This window comes from Neomonachus schauinslandi, chromosome 5 (genome assembly GCF_002201575.2).
Source record: "Neomonachus schauinslandi chromosome 5, ASM220157v2, whole genome shotgun sequence".
NCBI classification, from domain to species: Eukaryota; Metazoa; Chordata; class Mammalia; order Carnivora; family Phocidae; genus Neomonachus; species Neomonachus schauinslandi.
The window spans coordinates 174,978,654-174,994,771 of record NC_058407.1 but is presented as its reverse complement, the minus strand read 5'-3'; the positions used below and the strand labels follow the sequence as shown (position 1 = coordinate 174,994,771).

Here is a 16,118-nt window from a genome sequence, read left to right as displayed (position 1 = left end):
GTGGGGGGCTGGCAGGGGGCAGGTGGGGGCACAGGTGGGCAGGTGGGGGGCTGGCGGGGAGCACAGGTGGGCAGGTCGGGGGCTGGCAGGGGCAGGTGGGGGCTGGTGCGGGGGAGGCTGGCGGGCACTGCAGAGACCACCTCTCGTGGGCAGGATGTGATGTTTGAAGGACGGCCAGGAGAGGAGGCAAAGGCAACATCCGCACTGCGGTGGCCTATCTGTAAACTCACGGCCCCCCGAGAGAGACCGTATGCACACTCACTCGGACAGACCGAGATCCACTCTGCAAAGCCAGGACGCAGCCCACCCAGGAGCGGCACCTGCTCTTTCAGGCTGGCATTTGCAAGCGGCTTGTCAGGGAGAGGGCAGCGGACACATGCCGCCCGCCAGGCAGAGGGCCCCGGGCAGTGTGGCCCCTTTGCCCCCCACACCCCCCAGGGGGTCGGTTACAGGGCTCACGCTGGGGATGACGTCCGGCCCCACCCCGGGGCCTCCCCGTCTTGCCCACCTGATCGGTGCTGGCAGTGGACACAGAACAGCCACGGAGCAGTAATGAAAAACAACGTGACCGAAAAGGGCACAGACAGACGTTTCCCGGAGGACAAAGTACCTGTGCTGACGGGCACACGTAAAAGGCCGTCAGCTCCGCTAGAAACCAGGAAATGCCCATCGAGGCCCGCTGCGAATTGCCACTCTGTACCCATTTGACTGACAGAAACAAAGAACTCGGGCAATCCCAGGAGTCAGGACAGACGGCGGGCATAAAAACTAGGAGACCGCTCTGCGAAATGAGTTGGGTTTTGCCTGAAGTCTAACGCGCGTCACCTCTCGCTCCGTGATCCCACCCCACGAATGCGTTTACAGGAAACCACGGAACGTGTGCCTGGCTGATCTGCGGTGGTGAGCATCGCAAACCACGAGGGGTGAACCCACACGCTGTGGTGTATCTGTGTGCACAGCGGTGGGACCAGCGTCCCCACATGGCCCTTGGGTGCGGCCCCCCGTGAGGTCAGCCAGGAACGGAGGAGAGTGCAGGACTGAGTCTGCCCATGGGCACGCCAGGTGTCAGCCAGGCTCCCGCACTCAGACTCGGCAAGCAAGTCGCACGCAGGAAAGGAGCGGTGACCCCCGGGCCAGTCTGGGTGGCAGAGAGGGCCCCACGCCAGGACGCTGCAGATGGGTGCAGACACTTCACCGCGGTCTCTGCGAGGACGCGGGTGAGCAGGGGTGCCGGGACCGTGATGAACAGGCCGAGGCTGATCCAAGATGCTCGGTGCCCCGCTCAACATCCCAGTCCCTGCGAGAGAGAGATGCAGGTGGCGTGCTTCTCAATCCTCGCACGACGCGGGGCTCAGAAACGGCACAACTGTGACGGAGACTCGAGAGGGCTGCAGAGATGCAGGGAAACCAGAGGAGCTGGCAGAAACCCGACTTGGAGGAAAGTCAGCCCCGCGTCGGGAACCAAGTGTTCGCCCACATCTCCCTGAGGGAGTCCCGCTTGGGGCAGCCGTCAGGAATACGCCGCCCAGGGACTGAGGCCGGGAGACTCTGGCACCCTCCCTCCGGCCAGCCCGGAGAGGCCACGCTGTGCGAGGGGACCCGTCACACTCAACGAGACAGACGCTGACAACTCATATGTCCCACGGAGGCAACGGGAGAGCGGGGGGCGCCCCCCACCCCCGAGGTGCCGAGCCAGAGGCACAGGGCCGTCCCCACCCAGGGCACGGAGTTGCCGAGAAGCGTGTGCAGAGGCAGGGAGGGAGCGCTGCGGGGGACAGCGTGTGCATCACGCCCCAACGAGAAGCGGGGTCCGGAACACGTGCCCCCTGCACCCGGGAGGACAAGTCGGGGACGAGGAGAGGGTCCGTTCTGCTACACGAAGGAAGAAGTTTCCAAGAGCAGGAAGCTCGCCATCACCAAACACCACCCCACAACCTGTCACATGCCCCGCCACCGGAGGCCCTCTGTGTCCAGGACCCCAAGCACGCGGGAGGGCTCAGGTCGGGGAGGCCACGGGGTGGGCTGCTGACACAAGCCCATGGCCGAGGAGCCTCACGACCAGGGGATGGGCCGGGTACGGGCAGGCAGCACAGGACGGAGCCTCTTGCTGGGCGAGCCTACTCTCCTTGGGGCCAGACCTGTGGGTGCGGGAGGGGCGTGCGCCCTCTGGCTCACGCACACAGGACAGCTGACGCCTTCGCTGGAGCTGGGGAAGGGGCAGTGGAGAGGCTCCCACATCCCACAAGACTGAAGACTGGCCACCCTCACTCAGACTCCACCAGCCCTGATCGGCTGCATCTCCGCATGAGACACGGAGGTCACAGGGGACCAGGAGAGGAACACGCGTGCCGAGTGGGGACTGGGGCCACAGTGCTGACGGGGGCGGGGGGGGGGGGTGCTGTTACACGGCAGCTAGACTTGCAGCAGGGACGACGGGTGGGTGGGCGGGCAGGTCCCCGTGTCGCGGGCGGCCGCGGGTCACACCCAGCCGCACCGGGACTGAATGGGCACCAGCAGCGGCCCAGGGGACGCTCCCCATCGAGCAGGAAACAGTCCGTCCAAGTGCATCCGCCACAGACGATACCCTGCAGGGGCACTGGTTGTAAAAGTGCCCGGGCGGGCACCTCTTCAACTGACCCACCCACGCCCGCCCCGCAGAGCATGCTGCCTACCGCAAAGCAGCCCAGCTGGCGACCAGGCCCGAGTCGAGGCAGGGCACACAGAGGAGGAGGCCTGTGCAGCCTCATCCGCCCATCCCCGCAGGTGGCCCGGACACCACAAGCCCTGCACCTCCCAGCCCATACCTGACACTAGATGGCTCTAAGACGCCAGTCTTTCCAGAAGCCTGGGAAGAGGGCATGATGCTCGCCCAGCCCTGAGGGAGGTGCAGAGCCTGTGGAGCCCGGGCCTAACATAGAGGTCAGGCACCTGCCACTCCCCGAGGCCGCCGGTCAGAGCCCATTGCTGGGCCTTAGCTCGTCACTCCTTCCTGCGGCACTGTCCCTACAAGGTCACCCCACTGCACGGCCACGGCGGCAGGCGGGCACGGGTCTGCCTGCCTGCGGAGTGTCCCATGCCTGCACAGAAGGCTGCTCGTCTACGAGAACAGCTGCTGGTCAGGCTGCCGTCTGTCCGGCGCATCCCGCCTGGCTCCGTGGCGATTTACCCCTGCCTTCCCCTTGAAATTTCTGCTAGGGCCGGGCTGCGCCATCAGGCCGCCCACACTCATCAGCCACAGGTGGCCTGGCGCAGGCCGCGTCTGCGGCATCCGATCCACACGCAACAACTTCTGGGCTCCCGGCTCCACCCGAGATGCTGAGGCCTCTGGGAAAGCCAGGCTCACACCCAGGAGAGGAGGACAGTGCACCCGGAGCCCTCGGACAGGCTCACAAGGTCTGGGGGCTGGGCGGCCGCAGTCGCTGCCGGGGCTTTTGGAGGGAGTCCAAGCAGGGCCCACAGACGGCAGTTTCAGGCTCCCGGCAAGGGCAGTTTCCTCCCTGCAGCCAGCATTCAAGCGCCGGGGGCCGGGCGGAGGCCTGTAGGAACCCACGTGTGCCTGCACGGGGTCTCAGCTGTCACTCCTGTGACCCTGCCTGAGCCCTGGCGTGCCGCACCCCAGTCTCCTCACTGGGAAAGGAGGGAAGGATGTATGTGACCAGCACGCTGGTGCTTGTCCTGCACGTCGCGGGGTCCGGAGGCAGTGGGGGGAGGCAGCCCAGGAAGAGGCACCGGGCGCAGGGCCCAGGCGCCCCACAGAAGGCGGCACACCCAGCGGCATGTATCGGGCAGACAAGGTGTGCAGAGAAGCCGGTGCCCACAGGGACATGTCCTCCAGCCAGGCCCCCGGGTGGCCACTGCGCTCAGACACACGTCCCCGGCCCACGCGCCCCTTGCGACAGGTAGAGGCTGCACCAAGACCTCGTGTGGCTATTTTTATCCGGAGGTGAGAAGCGAAGCTGCTACCGAAGACCCAGCACCCCGAGTGTAGGAGCCCAGGAACGGCAGACGGGCAGTCCCTGCAGGCCGGGACAGGCTGCCGGAAAGCTGGCCGGCCACGCCGGGGAAGATGCAAGGGCACGAGCACGCTCCCCACATGCCTTACAGAAAGGAGTGGGGAGGCGAAAGCCCAGGGAGGCTGGGGTGCGCCCACAGTCACAGGTCACATAGAGGGAACGAGACAGAAGCGTCAGGCCTCCTGCCCTTTCTCTACCTCACGTGTCAGTTTGTGACCAAGTGGAAGGAAAAAGGAGACACCAGCCAGTCATCAGGGCCCTACCGGGCGGCAGCACCCACACCCACTCATGGTCTTTGTCTGGCAGAGGCCCCGAGGGGTAGAGCCTGCCCAGCGTGGACAGCAGCCACAAGACTAGCTTGCTGCCTCGCAAGCAGGTGGGCTGCTCATGGGGCCCGGTGGTGGCCTGGAGCCTGGGTTCTGTCAGGTGACCCTGGCTGAGTGCGGCCCGTCAGAAGGAGACGTCCACACCACTGAGGCCATCGCTGCTGGGACGCAAGCAGCCAACGCCTCTCCCACACCCAGAGCATGCCTGGCCCTGTAAGGCTCTCCTCGGTGGAGCCTCGGACCCAGGGCAGGGCCCAGTCCCTCCCGTTCAGCAGGCCAGGTGCTCACACTGGGGCAGGGCTTTCGGAATGTGGGTGGGGACCAGCACTGCGGCGTCACCTGGGAACTCGCCACAGATACAACGTCTCAGCCCAGCACCCCCACCCCCAGAGCCACACCCTTCAGGCCATCTGGACGTGCACCAAGGTCGAGAACACTGCCACAGAGGTTTAATTTGGAGCCGGACAACCAGAGGCCAGTCCCAAAGTCGCCACATTCCTGCACCAAGACAGGAAGTGAAGGACTGGTCTGGGACGTTAGCAAGGTGGCGGGGCAGGAGTTTCCACCGTCACCCTGCAGAGCACGGGTTCAGAACACTATCTATGGGTAAGGTCAGAAAAGAGGACAGAAACTAAGAGCTGCTGTGAAAAGATTAATAAAATGGATAAACCTCTCACTAAACTCAGTAAATAAATACAACTGACATAAAACTGGAAACGAAAGAGAAGACATCGCAACAGACAGCACAGAAATACGAAGGCACGTAAGAAACTACTAGTGACGATTACCAACACATGGAACAACCTGAAAGAAACAAACTCCCAGAAACACGCAACTCGTGAGAATAAACCACGAAGAGGGGCGCCTGGGTGGTTCAGTGGTTAAGCATCTGCCTTCAGCTCAAGTCATGATCCTGGGGTCCTGGGATTGAGTCCCGCGTCAGGCTCCCTGCTCAGCGGGGAGCCTGCTTCTCCCTCTCCCTCTGCTTGCTGCTCTGCCTACTTGTGCTCTCTATCAATCAAATAAATGAATAAAATCTTAAAAAAAAAAAAAAAGAATAAACCACGAAGAAACAGAAGATCCAAACAGACCAGTAACAAGTAAGAAGGCTGAACTGGCAATAAAAATCTCCCAACAAAGAAAGGTCCAGGACCAGTTGGTCTCACCAGTGAATTCAACCAAACATTTAAAGAATTATTACCAATTCTTCTCAAACTCCTCCAAAAGAAATCAGAGAGAAAGGATCACTTCCTAACTCATCTTATGAGGCCAGCATTAGCCTGATGCCAAAGTCTGACAAAGATGTTACAGGAAAACCAAACCATAGGCCAACATCCTGATGAACACAAATACAGAAACCCTCAACAAACTACTAGAAAGCTGCATTCCACAGCATATTAAGAGGGTCACAATTCGGGCGCCTGCATGGCTGAGTCGGTTGAACGTCCAACTCTTGGTTTTGGCTCAGGTCATGATCTCAGGGTTGTGCGATCGAGCCCTGTGTCACGCTCCATGCTCAGCCCAAAGTCTGCCTGGGATTCTCTCTCTCCCTCTCCCCCTGCCCCTTCCCTCCACATGTGCACACTGTCTCAAATAAACAAAGAAAAAAGAAAAAAAAAAGAGGATCACATACCATGACTGAGTGGGATTTATCCCCGGGATGCAAGGATGGTTCAATGTGCACAAATCAAGCAATGGGATGCACCACATTAATGGGAGGCAGGATAAAAATCACAAGATCATCTCAATAGATACACAAATAGCACTTGATAAAATTCAACATGCTCTAATGATAAAAATTAATTAGGTACCAAAGGAAAGTGCTTCACCATTATAAAGGCCATACAGGACAAGCCCACAGCTCACATCATAATCAGCACTGAGAAGCTGAGTGCCTCCCCCTGAGATCAGGAACAAGACAAGGATGCCCTCTCTCCACCCCTATTCAACATGGTACTGGAAGTCCTAGCCAGAGCAATCAGACAAGAAAAAGAAGTAAGAGGCATCCAATTCTGCAGGGAATGAGTAAAACTGTCCCTGCAGATGACATGATCTAACATGTAGGAAATAAGACTCCACCAGAAAACTGTTAGAAATCACCAGTGAATTCAGTAGAGTTGTAGAATACAGAATCGACATGCAAAAGTCAGGTGGGTTTCTTTACGCTAACAATGAACAATCCAAAAAAAAAAAAAAAAAAAACCAATTCTATTGCAACAGCATCAAAAAAACAATAAAATATTTAGAAATAAATCTAAGCAAGGAGATGAAACACCTGTAAACTGAAAACTATAAGACACTGATGAAAGAAACATAACAAGACACAAAAAAATAAAAAGACATTCCATGTTCATGGATTGGAAGACATAATACTGTTAAAATGTCCATATTACCCAAAGCAAAGTATAGATTCAATGCAACCCCTACCAAAATTTCAATGGCATTTTTCACAGAAACAGAAAAATTAATCCTAAAATTTGTATAGAACCACAAAAGACCCTAAGTAGCTAAAGAAATCTTGAGTAAGGAGAACAAAGCTGGAGGCATCACACTTCCTGATTTCAAACTACCACAAAACGGTCGTAATCAAACCAGCATAATACTGGCCTAACAACAGACACGCACACCAATGGGACAGAATATAGAGCCCAGAAGTAAATCCATGCACATACGTTCAACTAATACTTGACAAAGGTGGCAAGGAATCGCAATGGGGAAAGGACAGGCTCTTCACCGAACAGTGTTGAAAAAACTGGACATCCACATGGAAAACGGTAGTGGACCCCCAATCTCACACCACATAGAAAATCAACTCAAGATAAAGACCTGCAACCATAAAAATTCTAGAGGAAAACAGGGGAAAAGCTCACTGACGTTCATCCTGGTGATTTCTTTCTATTTGACACCCAAAGCATAGGCAACAAAAACGAAAATAAACCAGTGGGACTGCATCCAACTCAAACGCTTGTGCACAACACCAGAAACCATCACAAAATGCAAGACGATGGGTGAAAATACGGACTGGGAAAAAATATTTGCAAACCATCTATCTGACAAATGGTTAACATCCAATACATGTAAGGAACTCTTGCAACTCGATGGCAAAGAAACAAACACCCAATTAAAAGTGGGAAAAGGATCAACATAGAAATTTTCCTAAAGAATAACCGGTACATGAGAAGGTGCTCAGCACCGCTCATCGTCAGGGAACCTCACGTGAGGACCACAGTGGGGTCTCACCTCACACCTCTTAGGTGGGGATTCTCAACTGGACACCAGACCACCGGTGCTGGTGGGGATGTGAACTGGCACCACCACCATGGGGTCCTCAAAAAATTCAACACAGAAGTATGACCCGTATGATCCAGTATTCCAACTCTGGGAATATGACAACAGGAAATAAAATCACTCGCTCAAAGAAGCGCCTGCACCCCCGGGTTCGTCACAGGACTATTCACAACAGCCAAGACATGGAAGCAACTGAAACGCCTGTCAGCGGACGACAGACAGAAGAAACGTGCTAGATCTACACAATGGAAGATTCTTTAGCTTTAAAAAAGAATCAGCCCCCAACATTTGTGACAAGATGAACGAACCTGGAGGACATTATGCTAACTGAAAAATACTTAAGACAGACAAAGAAAGAAAATACGGCAGAACCTCACTTACATGCAGAATCTGAAAATGCTGAACTCACAGAAACAGCAGAAACGTGGCTGCCAGGGGCAGAGTGGGAGGAGGCACGGGGCGGTGTGGGTGCACGCGTGCACACTGCCGGGTAAAAGGTGAACAAGACCTGGAGACCTCACACACACAGCCCGCTGACAGGCTCATAGCCAACTGCATGCACCACATGCCTGAAATGTGCTAGACAACAGATCTCCAGTGTTCTCACCACAGAAGAAAACAAGCCGGGCCAGGCCAGGCGACGCAGGGTGACCAGCTGGACTGTGGTGGTCACTGCACCGTGTGCACGGACACCCCAGCTCCACACTGTACCCCTGGATGTATGTAACTGTATCGGCCAATCACACTTCGTGCAGCTGGGGTGCTGGCTCTGCAAGCCCAGTGTCCGCCCTTCCCCAAGGGTCCAGTGGGGCCAATGCCCAGGCCCAGAGGCCAGGGTTCTGCTGAGGTGTCCCGCAAAGAGCCCGCCACCAGCCCTGCGCCACCTCCTGCCTCAGTCCGGAGCACGGGAGCCGGAGCCTCCACCCGACATCGGTCTCCCGTGGGTCCCCCTGCCTGCGCACTCGGGGAGCACTCTCCACGGAGGGGTCCCTGAGCCCGGCTCGTCTCACTGACCCCTTCTCGTCTCCCCTTGTCTATAATATAGTGCCCGTCTTTTAACACTGTCTGCAGACTTTTCACTGTTTTCACTCTGTGCTTTTTCACAGGACAGTCACCCCGAGTTCTTCGTGCAAGGAGAGCAAGCAGATACTTTCCCAAGTACGAAAAGCAGGCCCTGGATCTGCTGAACTACCCGGGGCTCCTCCGGAGGCCAAACCACCCCCGGCCCGGGCAGGAGGGCACAAGCACTGTCATCGGGCCCTCACAGAAGCAATCGGAAATCGGGATTTTCCGCATGCCTTCGTGAAGCGAGCAGCACCATAATCTGTTTTAATTAAATAAACTAGGAAAACAAATCAGGCTGACAGGTGGAATTGAGGTGGTATGAGCTGCATATTTATAGCTTTGTCGACAGAGGAAGGTTCGTGACATATGCTACCAACTTCTGCAGCCGCTTTATTAAGTGGAATAAATAAAACTCATGCAAAACGGCACAGACTTCACCAGAGAAAGGCTACTGGGATTCTCTCCATCTCAACACTTCCAATTTGTTTCACTGAAATGTGTCTGCCGGACTCGAAACGTGCTCCACATGAGAACTACCTGATTAAGCTGAAGACGCGCAACGCAGCTCGGAAGGAGCTCCCTCCTGCCGCCCCCCACCGCAGACTTCCCCATTAGTGAACAGACAGGTCCCCTGGAGCAGCTCCCTCCCTGCACCTGCCTGAGGGCCCCTGCCAACCTGGCTCAGGGCCCCCCACCGTCGTGGTGCCTCCACACAAGCAGCAGCACGCTGGGGGTCCCAGGAAGAGTGGGGCTAGAACAGGCATCCGGCAACTACAGCCGGCACCCAAATCCAGGCCCCCCACCTGTTTTGTCAATAAAGTTTTATTGGCACACGGCAATGCCCACCATTCACAGATGGCCCAAAGCTGCTTTCCAGCGGCCACAAGCACAGAGCTGAGCATGTGGCCGCACAGCCCACAGAATGTACTGTCTGGCCCTTTGTGGGCAAGGCCCACCTGCCAACCCAAGTGAGAAGACACAGGGGCTCGTGGTGAGGGACGGGGTGGGGGGGAGGGAAGCCATGGCAGAGGGGGAGGAGGGAGGGAGAGGACATACAGAGCAGACATGAAGGCAGAACACAAAACAAGGAAGGAAACGAAAGGAAGCAGCACCAGATTGCAGGGGGCGGGGAGGGGGAGGCAGAGAGACACGCACACCCCACACCCGTTAGGCGTATCCTGAGTGCCAGCACGGTAATGTTCTCTCCCTCTGTCCCCTTGGACCCTGCCTTCTAGACAGGCAATCCATCAGGCAGCCGGGGGAGCTGCGGAGAGTTAATCCGCCTCTGTAATCAGACCCCGAGGGCTGTGGGGGTGTTCTCCCTGCATGCACTTCATGGCTCCCCACGGCTCCTTAAAGGCAGTTGAGCAAAACAGGCGACTCTGGGGGCTCGCCAGCGAGCGGAGCACAGCTGCTCGTCCAGGGCCCACGTGCGCCCCCCGAGCAGTGGGTGCATCCGTGCGGTGACAGAGGTCTTGTCTGAGAGACACTAAGGAACCTTAATAACCAGGTTCTACAAACTGACGTAACTTTGTACCGTGGGTCAGTATGTGATGCTCAACGAATAAACTTCTGGCAGGCCCTTCGGAACAGTGTTTAAAGCTCTCCGAGTTCCTAATACATAAAACATTACTATTTAACAAGCAAGAAGAGGGAAACCCGCCCCGAGCCCTGGAGAGCAGCACCCTGTGGCCTGCAGGGCCCAGGGTCAGCACGGGGCCGCTGCGACCTGGAGGGTCCAAGCTGGGGTGCCTGGACCAGCGAGCTGCTCCCGCCCAAGCTGGACGAACGGGTCTGCTCACTGGGCCACAGGTCTCTCCCAGGGCTGCCTGCCCACCGCGGGTCAGGAAGCAGGCCAGCAGAGCCGAGGCCGTAGCCCCTGGCCTCGTAGGCCCGAGCAGCAGCTGCCGAGGACCCAGGGCCTCAGCACGGAGGGGCTCGGGGCTCCAGTCTGGAGTGCAGCCCCACAGCTGAGAGAAGGAGTAAAATGGGCTTCAGAGGCCCCGGCTTCAGAGCTGCCCCGCAGTAGATGGTCTGGACCCCTAGAGGCCCGTCCCCCAGAAAGGGCAGGCTGGAGATGGGAGGACGGAAAGTAGGGCGGGGTCCCCCAGGCTGCCACAAACCAGGGGCTCCATGAGCCTGTGTGAGCAGAGTGAAACCACCCGCACCCTCACATGCCTGCCCACCCTCTGTCCACCAACAGGGACACCTGCGTCTGCAGGACTCTCCGCTCTGCCAGGCCCACGTCTGGGTTTTGGTGTCCACGAGGCTCCCGGACCTGAGAGACCCCAACTCACAGCCCGCGGCCACCACTTGGGCCCAGCAGGACGGCACCGCATTCCTTCTCTCCTGGCCCCACCAGCTGCCGAGACCCTGTGCATCAAAACCCCCGTTTGCTGACTCATGGCGGGGGAGGGGAGGTAGGGGGAGGACTGTGTCTCCAGCCTGAGCCCGTGCCTGCCCCCCCACGCCCCTCACCTGAACCAAGCACGCCGCAATGCCTCCGGGTGCTCTCCTGCCCCTGCTCTGCAAAACGTCAGCACAGTGGCCGGGGCGGGGGGACAGGACACCCACCGTCAGGACACTGAGGCCCGTCACAGAAGGTGACCGCGGGAGGGCAGAGCTGTCCGGCCCCTCCTGCCGCACGGCGCCCCACACCTCTCACCGCTGGCGTCACTGGGGGCGCTGATCTTGGTGGTGCTGCTCTGGGCACAGCGGACATGGCCACCTTCACGTCCACCTCATCTGCGAGCTCGCCCCGACTCTTTCCTGACCCCTCTGAATCCCTTCCTTCTCACTGCGACAGGCTTACTTCCTAAAGCCGGGGCTCCCTTCTCCCTGACTCGGACCTGCTCCTGGATGGCAAGCGGCTCCCGGGGCGCCCGCAGGCAGCGGCCTCCCACACGGGAAGCGGGTGGTCCTGGTGCTGCAGGAGGGCCTACGTGGTGCGGGCAAGACAAGGTCTTGACAGAAAGTGGGCCCTTCCCTTTAAGGGCTGCACGCTCTCCAAGATGCTGATGGAGCCACCCCAGGGCCCACGTGAGAATGGCCACCCCTCGCGGGCACACGGAGGGAGCCCCTCTGCACCACTGCCGGGACCGCGGCTGTAACGCAGGGGAGCAAGGGGGGTACTTCGTGCACGCCCACCTTTTCTACCCTTCTACACCATCCGTCCGTCTAAAATGCTCTCACCCTCCACACAGCGCAGAAGGAGGCCATTTGCTGTGTGCGTGCTTCCCGGAGCACTTCTGTGGCCTCACCGAGTTAGGGCTGCCCCTGCTCGGGCTGCCGGAGAACCAGCCAGACTAGGCCAGACGGCACAGGACAGCGGGAGCGATGCGGCCTCTCTGCGAGGATGGACGTCCCTGGAAGCGGATGAGGCAGGGCTCCCCACAGGTCCCCCTACCCCGCACGCCGCGTCCTGATCCCACGGACGACCCTGAGAGTGAAGGTGCCTCGGTTCTAGCAGCAGCTAGCACAGAACTGAGCGCGGCAGGCACGCGGCCCCCGGAGAAGGAGCTCTGTGGACCTCGCAGATGGCAGGCCCCGCCTCGCTGCCCCACCCGGGACCCCTCGTCCTCACCGCACCCTGCACCGCCCCCATGCCGTGTGCCAGACGGCCCCCTCTCTGCCTCCCGGGGAGGACGCCCTCCTCCCGCACAGATTCCAAGAGAGGGCTGCAGGGAGGCCAGAGGGGGTCTCAGCAATGAAAGAAAGAACAGAGGCTGAGAAGACCCCTCCAGTCCCCACCCAAGGCCTGGACCCAGGAGCAGGACCCGTGGCTTCGTCTGCTGCCACCTGGTGGGGGCCGGGAAGCGCAGAGCTCTTGACAGGGGTGGACGCAGGCCTCTGAGCAGGACTGGACGGGGTCCAGGTCCGACCACCCCCAGGGTGCACTGACCCAACCACTGCCTCTACCCACCAAAGGCTGGGTGGCGGGGGAGCTGCTGATCGCAAACACCTGCTTCAGTAAGCTTCACTTCACTGGACTGCTGATGTTCCAGAAAGGCCCGGGGACAGCGACCGGTGGGCCTGAGCCAGGATCGCCTGGCTGCCAGTCTCCCCATGCTTGGTCCTCCCTTGCAGGCAGCAGCTTGGGCCCGGGTGGGCTCGTGTGGAGGCTGACAGAGCCGCTGTGTGCGACAAGGTGTGGAGGGCACGTGCGGAAGGACCAGACAGCCAGGAGGCTTTGCGGGGAGGACCAGGACCTCTGCCTGCAGCAATCCGGATGGCGAGCAGAGCCAGTGTCCAGGGCTCTAAGGCTGTGTCTCAAGGTTAGCGCTCAGCCTCAAAGACAGGGGGTCCCAGGGAGCAGGGGCTATGCACTGGGGAGTCTCTCTCCCAGTACAGATCTGGGTCAGTCTGGCCTGGGAGGAGGGCAGGAGACCAGCCAGGGGCTGGCCTGCTTCTGGAGGGGCCCATCCGTGCCCACATCCAGGAGGAAAAGGACAGTGACCAGGACAGAGAGGAACAGATGGTCGTGTTGGTGACGCTGGCTGAGCCTGGGCATCCTCCACCGTTTGGACTCGCCCAGGACTCCAGGGGGGTGGACGGGAAGGCGGGCTGATGCCCTACTACACTGCTGAGCACAGAAAGGGGGCGCAGGGGGCTAGGGACTTTCTCTGCTGGAACTGGGCCGGTCCTGAGCAAGCAGGCAGGACTCCAGGAGAGGAAGACAGGAGGCGACTGGGAGCCCATGGCAGGGAGTGAGACAAAGCTGGTGCCCGTGTGTCCGCCCAAAGCAGGCTGTGTTGCCTAAAAGCTGTCGGGGGAGGGGTGAGCCCGTGCTGGGGGCCAGATGTGCAGGCCCAGCGAGGTCAGATGGGGTGACCCCGCCGGTCAATGACAGCCCCTCATCACCCCGACACACAAAACCCAAACAGATGGCACTGGGGGGTGCCAGATCTGTCAGCCTTGTCATTAACTGATTAGGGCGCAGAGGGCGCACACACAGGAGGAATCGCTCAACGTAAAAAATCCCAGGGACAACTGAAGGTGTCAGGGAACCTTCCCTGCATATCTCTCTTCATTAATGTTTCATGTGGAGCCAAATGTGTCATAATAAAACGGCTATTAATGCACTTATATTTACGATGACGCGCTCGGTGCGGCCGGAGCTAACCTTCCCAATCAGACTGAAAGTCTGCCTTGGACGACAGAACCAGCAGCAGCCCCTCGGCAGGTCCTCCTCTCCCGGGCCACCAGGTCAGAGCATGGAGCCAGCACGCGGAAGACAGGCGGATGGCTGGCCCTGCGCCCGCCTGCACACTCACCTCCATCTCTGAGCTGTGCGCGTGCACTTTCTGGACCATGTCCTCGGCCTCACGCATGCGACGCGTCAGCTGGGGCGAGTACTCGGCCGCGGTCAGCTCGCTGTCGTAGGAACCCAGGATGGCGCGCATTCCGTCCCGCTCCTGTGGGCACAGAGGGCAGGTGGTCAGGCTGGGGTGGCCTCCCGGGGCTCCTCAAAGAGCTCAGTAGCGTTTGGATTCACAATGGCCTGACAGAGCCCAGCCAGGCCCCGGCAGGGCCCCAAGCGCTCTGAACCAGCAGCCTGAGCATGACCGGGAGTGCCTTCATACAGGCACTCCCCACAACCGCCTGGCCTTGAGCTGTAGGGTCTGTGGAGACCTGCGGTGGCCAGAGACCCCTCCCTGGAGCCTGCTGACTCCCCCATTCCAGCCAGTCCCAGCCCCTACCAAACTCCAGGAATGGTCCCAGGAACACACCGACAGGGCCAGGCCAGGAAGGAGGTTTGAATACCCTGCCTCCCGCGACTTCTGACCTGGCCTCTAAGCCACACAGCAGTCTGGAGAGATTCATCCAAGCAGCAGGCTGGAAGAACCAAAGCGAGCCTTCCAACCGCCCAGACTCTGAACTGCCCCAGACTCCCTGCTGAACAGCTCTGGCCTCGGCGAGCTCCGTCTCCCAGTAGAGCTCATGGGATGCCTGGGGCCACAACCCCAGGCTGCAGATGCATCACTGTGCACCAGCCATGCCAAGGCACACCCAGGTCTCGTGGGAGGATGTACCAATCATACAGCGCCAGGACTAAGCCGCAGAGAAGTCACTGCTCGGGGGTGCCCTGCTAGAAACACCTAGTAAGGCTGAGCATGAGCCAGAGTCAGGGGCCCCGGGAGAGGTGGACGGCTTCTCCTGCCCAGGACTGGAAGATCCCTTCTTCAGATGTTCGTGGAGGGAGACAACCTTCTGGAGGCCAACCAGGAAAGGCTGCAGGGACCCAAGGTCCCTGGGTCCAGCAACCGAGCGGCTCTGGACGGCCTGCACAAAGGACACCGTGCCAGGAAAGGAGTTGCTGTCTCCCCTGGGGGCCTGCCCACCGCCCTTTCTCACTCCCTAACTGTGGGCCTGGATTCTTCCTCAGCCTCAACAGACCCGCAGCCTGAGCTGGAGGCTGGCACCTGCCCTCCTGCCCCACATTTTGCCTACGTGCTGTCACCAGGGAAGGCCACATGGAGAAAATCAAGTCATTGTGCAGGGAACCCAGGCGTTCTGAGCATGTTTCTCATACCCTCATGCACACAAACATCCTGGGGGGGCTTGTGCGATGTCAGCTCAGTCTCAGCAGGTCTGGTGTGGCCTGAGAGTCCGGTTCACAAACAAGTGCCCAGACGGGTTAATGCTGCTGGAGCGTGGGACACAGAGCTCCACGGCCTCTGCCTGGGGCAGGTTTGTCCCAGCTCCGCCCCGGGCTAGCTGGGCACCTGAGGCCAGAGCACTCACCCTCATCCTCAGCTCCTGGATCAGTGGGGTAATCTGCTGGTCCCAAAGGACAGATGTGAGGATCGATGCTGTCACAGACACTGTGCCCGCACTCTGCCCCGTAAGTGAGGCCCCGTGATCTCATCCATGTCAGCAGACAGACCTCCATGGGTTCACGGGCGCATCGTGCACCAGCCCTGGCACTGCCTTCCCTCCCTCGCGGTCCCCGACCCTCCAGGGCAGGGCGTCCAGACACGCGACAGGGACAGCCCGTACCAGCATGGGCCCAAAGGCACATTCACGGACCCGAAACAGCCCCCCACGTCACGTTCTCTTGGTGGGATAGGCCCTCCTTGTCCGGTGGGGAGGCAGAGCTCAGAGCTCACAGCCCGGTCATCACTCAGCATGGACTCCACAATTAGCTGATGACAAGAAATTCAATAAGTGAGAAATTAAAGTCACAAATCCACCTGAACTGGTTGCACGTCCATGGGAAATCTGTTTCCACAGGAAGGTTTATCGAGTGTCCTCATTTTATTGGAATCCTCTATCTTGGTATTGACTTCTACACCTGGAGCTACTCTGCAGAGCGCCGCTGCCCCCGGGGGCGGGTAGGGGGCTTCCCTTCCAGAACAAGCTGCAACCATCGCCTCCACCAACCCATCCGTCCCCACAGCGTGGCCCTTCCACACAGGGCTCTTCC

General features: G+C 59.1%; 1 protein-coding gene across 1 annotated transcript in view; it reads right to left on the bottom strand.

Moving 5' to 3' along the window:
- MAD1L1 (mitotic arrest deficient 1 like 1) overlaps window positions 1–16,118 on the bottom strand; it is a 285,464-nt gene that overhangs the window by 138,662 nt on the left and 130,684 nt on the right. The window contains exon 10 of the mRNA XM_044915187.1: window positions 13,966–14,106. Within this exon, the coding sequence (XP_044771122.1) occupies window positions 13,966–14,106 (141 nt within the window). The remainder of the gene's footprint in view (window positions 1–13,965; window positions 14,107–16,118) is intronic.